The following is a 15,509-nucleotide window of genomic DNA, read 5'->3' as shown; positions in this document are numbered from 1 at the left end:
GGGACCCCAATTTTACAGCGTAATAGCTCAAGTGACCTTTATCCTTTCAACGGACCATTTCTTCACCAACATCTCAAGACTCATTCTGCTTTTTATGCTATTTCATCTACTTTATGGCATCATCGTCTAGGTCATCCAGGCAATTTTATTCTTAAAGCACTTAGTAATAAAAATTACATTGCTTGTAATTCGAAGTTGAATAATAAAATTTGTCAAGCTTGCATTTTTGGCAAACAAGTTAAATTGCCTTTCTATCCTTCTTCTACTATTACTTATTCTCCGTTTGATATAATACATAGTGACTTATGGACGTCCCCTATCCCTAGTTCAACCGGACATAAATATTACATTCTTTTTCTTGATGACCATACCAATTACTTGTGGACATACCCACTTGGTCATAAATCAGAAGTTTACTCCATCTTCACCACTTTTAGTAACCACATCTCCACGCAATTTAATAAATCTATTAAGACTTTTCAATGTGATAATGGGACTGAATATAATAACAACGTGTTCCATAATTTTTGTAAATAAAGTGGTATGGTTTTTCGATTTTCTTGTCCCTATACTTCGTCTCAAAATGGAAAAGCAGAAAGAAAAATTCGGGCAATCAATAACATTATACGCACTCTCTTAGCTCATTCTCATGTTCCACCTAAATATTGGCATCATGCTCTTGCCATGGGTACCTATATTTTTAACATTCTCCCAAATAAGAACTTCAATTTTCTTTCTCCTACTCAACTTCTTTATAACCGCACTCCAACTTATCATCACCTTCGTGTGTTTGGTTGTTTATGCTATCCCCTTATCCCTTCTACACAACGTAATAAACTCCAACCTCGCTCCCTTCCTTGTGTCTTTCTTGGGTATCCGTCTAATCATCGGGGTTATAAATGTCTCGATCTCTCTACTCATAAAATCATCATCTCTCGTCATGTGGTTTTTGATGAACACCAGTTTCCGTTTTCTATTGTTCACACACCAACCCCTTCCACCTACGAATTTCTTACCTCCTCGCTTAATCCTATATTCTACTTAACTTCGTCTACTCAATTGGGCCCAACTCCCCCATCCAGCCCATCTACAGCCCATCATGATATCCCTGATCCAGGCTCGCCACCTTCTGCCATTCCTCCTTCGCATGCTACTACAAATATTCCAACTAATCCAGCTTCACCACCCACTCCTACAAATACGTCACCTTTGCATGTGCCTCCTACTACAACTACTACAAATACGTCACCCACTACCACTTCATCTTCCACACACTCCTCAACTTCAACCAACTCTCCCTCCATCGCTCCTAACCCTCCTGTTCGTTCTATGACTACTCGAGCAATGAATGGTATTTTTAAGCCTAAAGCACCCTTTAATCTCTCGGCCTCATCCTCTATTTCTCCGTTGCCATCTAATCCCTATTTGGCACTTAATGACCCTAATTGGAAAAAGGATATGAATGATGAGTTTAATGCTTTGATTGCTAATAAGACTTGGACACTTGTTCCAAGAGATTCTAACATGCAGGTTATTAGGTCTATGTGGATTTTCAGGCACAAAGTGAAGTCGGATGGTTCTTTTGAGCGTTACAAAGCTCGGTTGGTAGGCGATGGACGTTCGCAATTACTTGGTGTGGATTGTCACGAAACATTCAGTCCGGTAGTCAAGCCGGCTACCATTCGGTTGGTTTTAAGTATTGCGGTCTATAAAAATTGGCAAATCAATCAACTCGACGTCAAAAATGCTTTTTTGCACGGTCATCTTAAAGAAACCGTGTAAATGTATCAACCGTTTGGTTTTCGTGATAAAACTCATCCGAATCATGTTTTTCTACTTCATCGATCGCTATATGGCTTGAAGCAAGCTCCTCGGGCTTGGTATCAACGGTTTGGCGATTATGCCAAATCTATTGGTTTCGTTAATAGCAAGTGTGATCACTCTCTCTTTATTTATCATCACGGTCAAGATGTGGCATACCTTCTCTTGTATGTCGACGATATTGTACTCACTACTTCGAGTGAACAACTGCGGTTACGACTTATGTCTTCCTTATCCCGTGAGTTTGCTATGAAAAACTTGGGCCCGTTGCATTCGTTTTTGGGCATCAATGTTACTCGCTCTTCGAATGGCTTGTTTCTTAGTCAAGCTGCTTATGCTAAAACTATCATTGAGCGCGCTGGTTTAGAAGGTTGTAATCCCGTTTCGACTCCCGTTGACGCTGATCGTAAGCTTGGTTCCAAACAAGGGCGTCCTTATGCTGATTCTACTAAGTATCGAAGCTTGGCAGGTGCTTTACAGTACCTTACTTTCACTCGTCCTGACATTTCTTATGCGGTGCAACAGGTTTGCTTGCATATGCATGATCCTAAAGAGGTTCATATGAACGCATTGTACGCTATGTTCACGGCACCCTTTCTCTTGGTCTTAATAGTACTTCTTCCTGTTCTACGGATCTTATAGCTTACACTGATGCGGATTGGGGTGGATGTCCCGATACTAGACGCTCCACCTCCGGTTATTGTGTTTATTATGGTGATAATTTGATCTCCTGGTCTTCTAAGCGACAGACAACCATGTCCCGCTCCAGTGCTGAAGCCGAATATCGTGGCGTTGCAAATGTGGTTGCTGAGTCGTGTTGGCTTCGCAACTTGCTTCTCGAGCTACATAGTTCCATTTGCAAGGCCACACTAGTGTTTTGTGACAATATGAGTGCTATCTATCTTTCTGGTAATCCCGTTCATCATCAACGCACTAAACATATTGAAATGGATATTCATTTTGTTCGCGAGAAAGTTGCCAAAGGACAGGTTCGTATATTGCACGTTCCCACGCGTTTCCAAATTGCTGATATTTTCACCAAAGGACTTCCCAGATTATTATTTGATGAGTTTCGTTCCAGTCTCCGAGTCTCGTTACCGAACGCTTCGACTGCGGGGGAGTAATAGCGGTTTATATTATATGAAAATATATTGTGTAATTATCTAGTTGTCAATATGAATGGGTCAATATTTTGTATGTATCCAATCCTAAAATAAAGGATTCTTATTACCATATTATAGGAGATTTGATGTAATCTTTATGGGCATATATACCCATCGATTCAATGAGAAACACAGAACCGATTTATCAAAATTGTTTGCTCTTTCAACTACTTATGTATCTTATGCGACAATTCTTCCATGATTAAGACAAAAAGGAATGAGCTAAGGCTTGATTTTAGATGCAGGCCTTTTTTAATCCACAATTACTTGGTATTCCACACTCGCGTACATATGCAAGTCTTCGGCCCATCATGCAAGTTTTATTAGTTATAGTCCTTCAGATTATTCTGTGTGGTAAACCACCATTAGCCCAGGAATATCATGTGAATGCGTCTTTGCTTTTCCTTATACTATGAGTTCTGATAATTGCAAACTTCAAAAATCACAATTCATTTTATTGAAGTTAAAAATTAATAGTTGATTTTAAAATTTCAAATATACGCTCAAAAATCATATTTCTTGCACTCTTTGTTTATGCTTCTTGACCATTTTCGCAACTAGCAAACAAGTAAATCATGACAACAAAGATCCTTAACTATAACTCGATAATGAGTTTAGATACTATTTTTTTTTTTTTTTTAACAGCAGTACGGGATCACCCAGGGGAATTAACCACCACACGTTCATCTCCCGCAGTTGCGTAACCCGCTCCCAACTGCTGCCCAGAAGGAAACCCGACCGAATTCGAGAGCATGGGCGGTAAACACCACCCCCTCCCTCCCCCACCCCCACTACCCCCGCAATGCGATGTGCGGAAGTAACCCTTGGTGGAAATCAAGGGTGAAGGGGCAACCTTGTGTGCAATGCTGCATCCCACGGTAGTGGAACTCCTGACCTCTCGCTAAGAGAGGCAGCCATTACCACATGAGCTATGATTATCAATCTTATGAAATTATAAGAAGTGATAACATTATATAAAAAGTTATAAGGTTTTTTTTTTTTCGAGTTATTCGGGAGGTCGAGTATTCCGGCCCCATACTTTAGTATACTCAATGCAACCAAAGTATTATGTGGCCGTTTTCAACCCATCCATGGCCACCACAAGATTATTGTCAAGATAGTGAGGGTAAGCAATAGTTTTGTTATTGTTATAGCTAAGTTACAGTTAATCATATTGCAGTGAGGTAACTACCAAGTCTTGTAGTGCAACAAGCTTTGCCTTCCCACCCATTTCTTGAGGCAAAACATCTTCGCCGACTTCTCTAACAAATTGGTTTTTATCTTCGTCTTTGCTTACAATTACTATCTGCATTCACAGAAATCCTCTTTTTTATTTTTCAAAAGTTAACTGAAATTTTAAAACATAAAAGCATAACATCTGAATAAAATAAAAAAGTGAATCAACATTTTATCAAATTCGAAAAGACCATTGTCACACCCCCCAAAATGGACCAGGGGTAATTGTGACCAATCATATCATAATACAGTTGTATAAACGAGAACGACTCTATATGAGACTTTTTAAATAAAACCTTTGTAAATAAAACAGCGAAAGCAGTAATACATGTTTACATTATTATTAAAACGTAAAATAAATGTTTATGAACTAAAATATAATATGCGATGTGGAATCCATGCAAGCATCAAATCTATCATCACAAAGTTGCAAACAGCTAGCTCAATCATCACCTGAGACAAAACATGCTTAAAGTGTCAACCAAAAAGGTTGAGTAAAATTCACAGGTTTATAAATAATATCCAAAGTTTTAGACCACAAGATTTAGTTTAAAGTTGATTGATATAGAAATATCAATCTAAAAGTGTTGCTGCATTTTGTAATATCGCTACTAAACAAGTTTACCCTATGACACCTTCTACTGTCAATGTCGTGGAATCATTATTATGTAACCAAAGACCAACGGTCAAATGGTTAGAGACGTTACTCTCAATAGGCCTACTCACAATAATTAAGTTTGTATTTAAACGTAGCAATTAACGATATTACGGTAGGAATTTAGCATGAATCAAAGCATGACAGCATAGTTAACAATTTAGTACTTGTGTCTAAGCATAAAACAGTTATAAAGCAAGCATGTGTCTCACCCCAAAAGTTATAAATAGTTAAGTAAACAGTAAAAGTGGGGCTATGAAAATCACCTTAGTAGTACAAAAGAGTATTCCACGAAAGAATTGAACGGAAGGACGTGACCGAGATCTCAACCTAGAGATAGAACGTATGATCAGACATTGCCTAACAGACAATAGTATATAGTACTATATTGATAGTAATGGTTCACTAAAGAATTTCCATTTTCGGAAGGTTACTATTTATGGAAAGTTTCCACTTATAGTAATTTTCCAATTTTAGAAAGTTCGGGTTAATCTTTAGCAAGATGTTGTACAACTCTACTCAAACTTCGTTGCTATCAAATAAGTCAGGAATGACCAGATGTAACCGGGGGCCCAGGATTCTTGACCAGAATCTAAGTCATGGCATTCGAGATCCACAAGCTTACCCATAAATGGCAACCTAGACATCATTCACTTACGACCGTGAGTAGCGATGAAGTTCACATGAATTATACATTATCTTTGATTAATCTTCACTTTAGGTGTATACACACAACGAATTATTAATGTACTTAATAATTATATATGTGATAATATAACCTAAGTTTTATTTAATATTTAGTTATTATACCTTAGTATGTCTTATATATATTAAATATAATTACCTTTAAATAAATACCTAAATTACTTCAAAAATAATAGTGTTTTATTAATCGAACATTATTCAAAAATGTCTAAATAATAAATTAAATATCTAAAAATTACATACATAATTTTTATAGTCTTAGTTAATCAAATAGATTAGTAGAAAAATTTAAGAAAACGTTTTTATTATATTTTTGTATTTATTTTTGTTTTTACCCTTAATGTATTCACAAAACAATTTTAATTCTACATAATTACCAAATAAACCCAAATAATTATTTTTATAATTTTTATAAGTTTCTATCAGTCTAATAACCTGTAGAAAAATATTTAAAAAAATATTTTTTATTATTTTAAATTTATTCTTAATTTACCTTCGAATTACATAATAATAGAGTTTAATTATATAATAAATACCAATTCGACCCAAGTAATTATTTTTATAATTTTTTCAGATCTATATAAGTTTTAAAAACTAAGAAAAAAAATATATATTTTATTTTTGGTTAAAAGTATTTATTACGAATTTTACATTGTTTTTACATTTAAACACTACATAATTCGTATTTAATTATAAATAATATTCCATAAATTATCAAAATTATTTTTATGCATCATAACACTTATAATACTAATTATAACATATAAACATAATTAATTTCGAATTTTACAAATAATATACAATAAATATAAATATAAATGACAATATTGAAATTTTTTTAATAAAAATAGAAAGTACCTCAAATTTTCTTCAAGGTTTTGAGAGAATAACTTAAGTTTTTGTGTTTGGCAAGAAAAAATGAATGAGGAGCTATGTATTTATAGGTAAAAAATGGTTGGTGAAAAGAAAAAAAAATAATAAAATAAAGGTGCCAATTTTGACAAAATAATAAAAACATGTTAAAAATGTTTTTAATAAGTTTTTATTTTTGAAAATATTTAGTCAAAATTCATGGGCTCATTATTTAATTTATAAAAAAAAATCTTATTTCTTTTTATTTTTATTTTTTTATAAGCTAAAAATATATATAATGATTAAAATAACTTATCATTTAATTAATAATTATGTTACATATAGTTTTAAATATAATACGCATTAATATTAACTAAAGTTATTTTATATAATTAGTGTAAACTTTAGTTAACAAAAAGTGTCGACTAAAAATAAATATTTGATCAACGTCGAATTTAATTATATATTACGTATGGATAACAACCCTATAGTCAAATTAGTCAATTCAGGTATGGAAATATGAGGGTTGTTATAGTACCTACCCGTTAAAAGAAATTTCGTCCCGAAATTTAGTTGTTGCCATTAATCGGTGTTGTTCGTACATAGACGAGGATATTTACGTTTTATTTGGTTTTCACGTTCCCAGGTATGCTCGGGGCCTTGCGTGAATTCCAACGGATAGAATATTGTTCTGTTTCAAGAATTAAATTCATACAAACCATAATTTCTACAAGTTCTTCTACGAAGTGCATTTTATTATTAATGCGGAGATCATTCAAAATGATGATGTTATACAAGTCATTTCAGTAAATTGGATATATAAAATGTGTTATGAATAATATCGAGCTCATTTAAAACCTTGAGTGGTTATGCCACAATATTAGGGTAGACAAAACAGAGAGTAGTTCATGAAAATTATAGTAATGAAGTTTGATAGAGATCATCATTGTTTACAACAAGAATATTGTAATGATGAATATAAGTTGAAGAATAAAGTTTTATCACTATTGAATAATATGGATAAAACGATTCGATTATAGGAAGAGTATAAACGAAGCTATCGTAAAAGAGTGAATGAGTAAATTAAATGTTCGCCTTAACTTTTGACGTAGTAACGATTGATTTCCGGAATTCAAGGGATTAAAGGAAATCTTCGTAATCTATAAGATTTGATTCTCCGGTATTTATGGAATTTTGGGATTTCTTTGATTAAATGCGGTGAATTGCCTCAATTGCTGTGTTTGGAAATTTTGCTATAAATTAGCTTCTTCCCTTTCATTATCTTCACCACTTCTATACTTTCTTCCTAGATTCATACATCCAAAAGATTTGTTAATATGCTCAATCCCGTATTGATACTTGTTATTATATTGACCATATATGCAGTCATGCTTCTTTTTCTTTTACCACCGGAGGAATCTGTTTACTTCTACTATGCTCTTGGGGTTATAGTGTTTTTAATTCTCCCGTGTCTTTATGTTGCTATACGCATTGATATACACGATTTGTAATTTCCGTGTTGTTATCGGGCTTTGTATTTTCCCTTATATGTCGGAGCTCTTTACCTTTTTATTCTGCTCTCGACTCTAAGTTAAGCGAGTAATGGTCCAGAATTTGTAGGTATGAAGTTTCGAATGATCCTAATGTTCTAAGCGTAATATCACGATTTGATTTGGTAAATTACCAGAATTACTGAGGATAGAATTATCAAGAATATATGTTCTTGATATGTTCAGAGATTAAGTAGAATGTAAAAGTCATGTAACATGGCAAATGATGATTATAAAGTCTATGAATCATCATCTTCCATTAAAAATTTAGCATGACTTACTGTAATATAATCACGTTGGCCTGACATCATTATATTATACTAACTCATGCTTCAATTCCCAACACTACCTCAAATCATTCAAAATTTAAACTTGTATGTTATAGAAATATAGAAACTAAAACAGTTTCCTTTATTATGTAACACAGAAAGTGCGAAGTGATAAATAATTTCGGATAAGAGTAGTTATGAATGTATCTTCAGAAATATGGAGGATATTTATAACGAAAGATACGATGATATCTTAGAATTTTCTAAGATCAAATGATAACGAGAAAAATTCTTCTGTAAGGATTTAGAATGCGTAAGGAGATCTTTTGTGATTTTCATCAGAAATCGAATCATCTAGATTCTTTGATTAGAGGTTTAATCCTTGTGATTTGTCCACGGTCTCCTTCATGGTTTGTTCAATCCGTTTTTCAGCACCAAATTTTCTATCGAGCGTTCCCAATACCCCATTCTTTATCATCAAACTCCTGGCCATTTAGGCCATCTACAATTTTGTTGTTTCCTCTGCATTTAATGCAGCCATATTTGATTCATCAGTTATCAATCCGAGATGGTTTCAAGAAATTTCGTTTTTAGATGATTAAACGCTGATTATAATCGTCAACGGATCTAATGGTTGATGAATAGGCGTTGTTGATTTCAAAAGTAATGAACAATAATTTCGGTGGTTTGATGTGATAATTCATCATAGAATACGAATGAATATAATTCATGAATGTAGTGATCTTTAGGAATATTACACTTGCTAAAGCTTTACTTGGATCCCGATATGTCCAAATCAGAATAGGTAATTAAATTTGTATGAAAATGGTTGTTCTTTAGTGAACGGATACATATGTGGATGTAAGTAGTATAGTTACTAATTATTGAATCAGAATTTGAAGAATGTACAATGTAAGATATTAATGTGAGATATAAATATTTCTCGGGTTTTACCTACCCGTTAAAATATTTTCACAATTAACAGTTTGTACAAAAGGATTTTTAATTACAATCTTTATGAAGATATACGTTCATATATGTATTCTTCACGTATAATATAGATTTAATGAGTTAATATACTATTAAAATCATTTGATTTGCGGTTGAAGCGAGAATAAATAATCTTCAAAACTTGAGAGATTACATAATCATCGCAGAATCTTTCTTTAATGAAGTTATGAATCAATACTCCATCGTTCATTGTTATTGATATACCTCGGTATATGATGTTGATGCTCGTGGAATTCTTGTGAAATTCACAAGGCACGAATGATGTTTTCTAAAGAGTTTTGAGTACATCGAAAATGAAAGTGTAAAACCAAACATGTATTTGAATAATACACTTAGTTTATTATGAAATGGAGTTTATTGTGATGAAGCAGTGATTAACGAGGAATGTATATCATAGCATATTAGTGATATGAATTAACCAAGTAGTACATACTATTTAAGATTCACACGTAATAGCTTAATACGAAAAGATTTATTATTGTTCCAAACCATATATATATATATATATATATATATATATATATATATATATATATATATATATATATATATATATATATATATATATATATATATATATATATATATATATATATATAAAGTATACATATATAATTTTCAGGAAGAATGAGTCAATGCATCTTAACTCATTATTACTAATATTTCTTGGTATCTATGGGGCGTATGATGTTGATATCCGAGGTACAGATTATGGTGTTTGTTGTTGGTGAAGCTGATGTTGTTGGTGGTGATGCTATTGGTACTGGTGGTGATGCTGGTTATGCTGCTGGTGCTGTTGCTGGTGCTCGTTGGTTTCGCACCATATTCTCCAGAGCCACCACTCGAGCGCGAAGCTCATTGACTTCTTCTATTATTCCGGGGTGATTGGCGGTTCGGACAAGTGGATGAATAAGATCTAGAATTTTAGATATTATATATTCGTGACTGGATACCCTGGAAATGAGGGTGAAAATAGTGTTCCGAACGGGTTCGCCGGTAAGTGCTTCAGGTTCTTCACCAAGAGGTGAATTCGGTTGGTGGAAGGGATCACCTTCTTCTTGTCTCCATTGATTAAGTTTACTACGAACCCGTCCCCAATTCATCCAAAATAGATGATGATTAATTGGTTGGTTCATTCCGGTTACGCTGCCATTGGAGCTCGAGGAGTTCGAGGAATCAAGTGAGAAATCCATATTATCTGATCGGAATAAGGGTTTTTGTTATGAGATGAGTGTTGAATATTGAATGATATATTTGTCTTCTTGATATACGTATATATAGCAAAAAGATTTTCGTAATTTACGGAGGAAATTTAGGAAAAGTGTTAGACAAAGTTTATTAAGATAGATATGATAAGATATAATAAGATATGATGTGTCTATAATCAAATAATAGCAGTATGACGTGTCGAGATCATAAAATGATAAGTATGTAATCTGATAATCTTTCGATTAAAGACTTTCAATTCGTAATGGCCTATTCAGGTCTAGGGGCTTGAGCTATAGGATCCTTTAAATCGGTAATCCAAACCCTTCCATTCTAGAGTTTCGTAGACGCCATCCGTCAAGAAAATTCAATAACGAGAAATAAAAGGTATAAAAGTAATGAATATGAGTAGTGATGACATTATAATGTCTTTGAGATTCTCGATAACTCAATGACATTTTTCAGTTCGCAAACTGATGCATAAAGGCATAAAGCATATAGGTACGTGATATAACAGGGAGTTATATACGTTTGAGTATGAATAGTAACAAATATAGGAGTTTCAAAAATTTATGGATAATATTTCATGTAATACATATGTAATACACAAAACCATGATAAATGACATAGGAATGTCGAGAACGATGTCGCATTTAAATGTGGTGGCGGAATTGAATAGTACTTAGGAAAGTGAGCAGAGTTCTTAGGTTGGCTCGGCATTCTAAGATAAGTAAAGTTTCTAAAGTATAGTGTAGCATTTAACAGTTTAAGGCAACAATTAAAGGCACTATAGTCAAGGAAAGTTGTAGTCCTACATTGCTAAGGTACCTAATTGTATAAGGCAAACATAAAATGCAATCCTAGTTCTCTACATCAGCCTTCTCTGATACCAATCTGTCACACCCCCCAAAATGGACCAGGGGTAATTGTGACCAATCATATCATAATACAGTTGTATAAACGAGAACGACTCTATATGAGACTTTTTAAATAAAACCTTTGTAAATAAAACAGCGGAAGCAGTAATACATGTTTACATTATTATTAAAACATAAAATAAATGTTTATGAACTAAAATATAATATGCGATGTGGAATCCATGCAAGCATCAAATCTATCATCACAAAGTTGCAAACAGCTAGCTCAATCATCACCTGAGACAAAACATGCTTAAAGTGTCAACCAAAAAGGTTGAGTGAAATTCACAGGTTTATAAATAATATTCAAAGTTTTAGACCACAAGATTTAGTTTAAAGTTGATTGATATAGAAATATCAATCTAAAAGTGTTGCTGCATTTTGTAATATCGCTACTAAACAAGTTTACCCTATGACACCTTGTACTGTCAATGTCGTGGAATCATTATTATGTAACCAAAGACCAACGGTCAAATGGTTAGAGACGTTACTCTCAATAGGCCTACTCACAATAATTAAGTTTGCATTTAAATGTAGCAATTAACGATATTACGGTAGGAATTTAGCATGAATCAAAGCATGACAGCATAGTTAACAATTTAGTACTTGTGTCTAAGCATAAAACAGTTATAAAGCAAGCATGTGTCTCACCCCAAAAGTTATAAATAGTTAAGTAAACAGTAAAAGTGGGGCTATGAAAATCACCTTAGTAGTACAAAAGAGTATTCCACGAAAGAATTGAACAGAAGGACGTGACCGAGATCTCAACCTAGAGATAGAACGTATGATCAGACATTGCCTAACAGACAATAGTATATAGTACTATATTGATAGTAATGGTTCACTAAAGAATTTCCATTTTCGGAAGGTTACTATTTATGGAAAGTTTCCACTTATAGTAATTTTCCAATTTTAGAAAGTTTGGGTTAATCTTTAGCAAGATGTTGTACAACTCTACTCAAACTTCGTTGCTATCAAATAAGTCAAGAATGACCAGATGTAACCGGGGGCCCAGGATTCTTGACCAGAATCTAAGTCATGGCATTCGAGATCCACAAGCTTACCCATAAATGGCAACCTAGACATCATTCACTTACGACCGTGAGTAGCGATGAAGTTCACATGAATTATACATTATCTTTGATTAATCTTCACTTTAGGTGTATACACACAACGAATTATTAATGTACTTAATAATTATATATGTGATAATATAACCTAAGTTTTATTTAATATTTAGTTATTATACCTTAGTATGTCTTATATATATTAAATATAATTACCTTTAAATAAATACCTAAATTACTTCAAAAATAATAGTGTTTTATTAATCGAACATTATTCAAAAATGTCTAAATAATAAATTAAATATCTAAAAATTACATACATAATTTTTATAGTCTTAGTTAATCAAATAGATTAGTAGAAAAATTTAAGAAAACGTTTTTATTATATTTTTGTATTTATTTTTGTTTTTACCCTTAATGTATTCACAAAACAATTTTAATTCTACATAATTACCAAATAAACCCAAATAATTATTTTTATAATTTTTATAAGTTTCTATCAGTCTAATAACATGTAGAAAAATATTTAAAAATATATTTTTTATTATTTTATATTTATTCTTAATTTACCTTCGAATTACATAATAATAGAGTTTAATTATATAATAAATACCAATTCGACCCAAGTAATTATTTTTATAATTTTTTCAGATCTATATAAGTTTTAAAAACTCAGAAAAAAAATATATATTTTATTTTTGGTTAAAAGTATTTATTACGAATTTTACATTGTTTTTACATTTAAACACTACATAATTCGTATTTAATTATAAATAATATTCCATAAATTATCAAAATTATTTTTATGCATCATAACACTTATAATACTAATTATAACATATAAACATAATTAATTTCGAATTTTACAAATAATATACAATAAATATAAATATAAATGACAATATTGAAATTTTTTTAATAAAAATAGAAAGTACCTCAAATTTTCTTCAAGGTTTTGAGAGAATAACTTAAGTTTTTGTGTTTGGCAAGAAAAAATGAATGAGGAGCCATGTATTTATAGGTAAAAAATTGTTGGTGAAAAGAAAAAAAAATAATAAAATAAAGGTGCCAATTTTGACAAAATAATAAAAACATGTTAAAAATGTTTTTAATAAGTTTTTATTTTTGAAAATATTTAGTCAAAATTCATGGGCTCATTATTTAATTTATAAAAAAAAATCTTATTTCTTTTTATTTTTATTTTTTTATAAGCTAAAAATATATATAATGATTAAAATAACTTATCATTTAATTAATAATTATGTTACATATAGTTTTAAATATAATACGCATTAATATTAACTAAAGTTATTTTATATAATTAGTGTAAACTTTAGTTAACAAAAAGTGTCGACTAAAAATAAATATTTGATCAACGTCGAATTTAATTATATATTACGTATGGATAACAACCCTATAGTCAAATTAGTCAATTCAGGTATGGAAATATGAGGGTTGTTATAACCATGTAATCGTTGCTATCATTTGGTGTTGATATATACTCCTACACCGCAAAATTGATAGATAGATAACACCAATATTAAGAGTGTCAATGCATATAATGCATATAGTACAGCTGTTTAATGCTCAGTTTTTGGTGTATGCGTAAAAATTTTTTATGGTGCAAATATCACCGCCCAAATAGATATTAGTGTTGGTCCAAAGGGTATTATGCACATCAAAAAGTGCTACAAATATTATACGAATACATGGATAGCGTAGTAGAATGTACCTTATCTGAAGTTGCTTTATCTAGGAATCGAGAAATCATCTTCCAAACGCTCACTAAAAACCTTGGCATATTTAGGATGTAACATTTCGCTAACCTCTCAGGGTAGTACGACTGCAAATGAAACCAATATAATAGAAAAAAGAGATCTTCTGTTCAGCGCTTTCTTTATTAATTACAGTAATAAATAAAAACTTAATTTTATATCCTAATGTGGGATTAAATAGACCAATGTAACTTACGTTTACATTTTTGTTAACACATGTCAGATTTTTTTTTTGTTATATGACATACGTAAATATATATGTTTTTTTTTATCATGGAATAACGTATTTAAGCATGTAAAAATTGTAGAGAAAAGTGACACCGAATTATAGCAAACCGCTAGTAATACTTGAAATAATAACAATAAAGGAACACCAAAATTTAACGTGGAAAACCCCAATAGGGTAAAAACCACGGGCAAGGAAAGAAACATTTCACTAATATGAATAATAGGAATTACACTTCTCTCTAATTACAAGGATAAGTACCAAGTTATATATCCCTTGTAATTAGGAGATTTATCACTTACTAATTCTCTATTAGACTACTAGAACACAAGAAGGAAGAATGTGTTGGGATGATTTGAATGTGCTTCCATTGCTCTATATTTATACTAGAAGAGAATGAGATTATGTGTAGGTAGTGAACCATAAGTCTTCACAATATTTTGGCATCAATTGTGTTGATTTAGTTTATCAACTCCACAATTCATCTACTCCATCACAACTTTATGTGTCACCTTTTTTTATTTCAACAATCTCCCACTTGAAGATTTGATTGAAGCTCAATCAATCTTCACACGATAATCCTTTCTTTCCAATGATGTTGCTTACGTTTTTGCTAGGCCGCATGAGGAACGGCACCAAATAAACTTGTCACTGTTGATTGACTTTGTAAGAAAATCAACCACATTGTTGTCGGTATGAATTTTCTGCACATCAACGGTTAATTCTTCCACTTTCTCACGAACGAAGTGATACTAAACTCGTATATGCTTTGTCTTTGAATGGAATGTTGGATTCCTTGCAAGATGTAAGGCAATCTGATTATCACAAAATAGAGTGATATTCTTTTGTTTGTGTCCGAGTTCCTCCAACAACATCTTCAACCATACTGCCTCTTTAGTAGCTTGGATAGCTGGTACATATTCTGCCTCTGTTGTTGACGTGGCTACAACTGACTGCAGTTTTGAAACCCATCTTACTGTTCCACCACAAAGTGTAAAAACATATGCGGAGGTGGATTTACTTTTATCCATATCACCTGCATAATCTGAATCAACA

General features: G+C 32.0%; 1 protein-coding gene and 1 pseudogene across 1 annotated transcript; one reads left to right on the top strand and one right to left on the bottom strand.

Annotated features, from left to right (window-relative positions):
- The first annotated feature begins 1,782 nt into the window (after positions 1–1,782).
- LOC139864227 (uncharacterized mitochondrial protein AtMg00810-like) lies at positions 1,783–3,656 on the top strand. Its single transcript, XM_071852808.1, has 3 exons — positions 1,783–2,393; positions 2,435–2,810; positions 3,630–3,656. The coding sequence occupies exons 1-3, from the start codon at positions 1,783–1,785 to the stop codon at positions 3,654–3,656; spliced, it is 1,014 nt and encodes a 337-aa protein (XP_071708909.1).
- A 493-nt stretch (positions 3,657–4,149) lies between these two features.
- Positions 4,150–15,509, bottom strand: part of LOC139864226 (sec14 cytosolic factor-like) — a 313,236-nt pseudogene continuing 301,876 nt past the window's right edge.

This window comes from Rutidosis leptorrhynchoides, chromosome 8 (genome assembly GCF_046630445.1).
Source record: "Rutidosis leptorrhynchoides isolate AG116_Rl617_1_P2 chromosome 8, CSIRO_AGI_Rlap_v1, whole genome shotgun sequence".
NCBI lineage: Eukaryota > Viridiplantae > Streptophyta > Magnoliopsida > Asterales > Asteraceae > Rutidosis > Rutidosis leptorrhynchoides.
The sequence above is the reverse complement of the archived record's forward strand: the minus strand, read 5'-3'. Positions and strand labels throughout refer to the sequence as shown.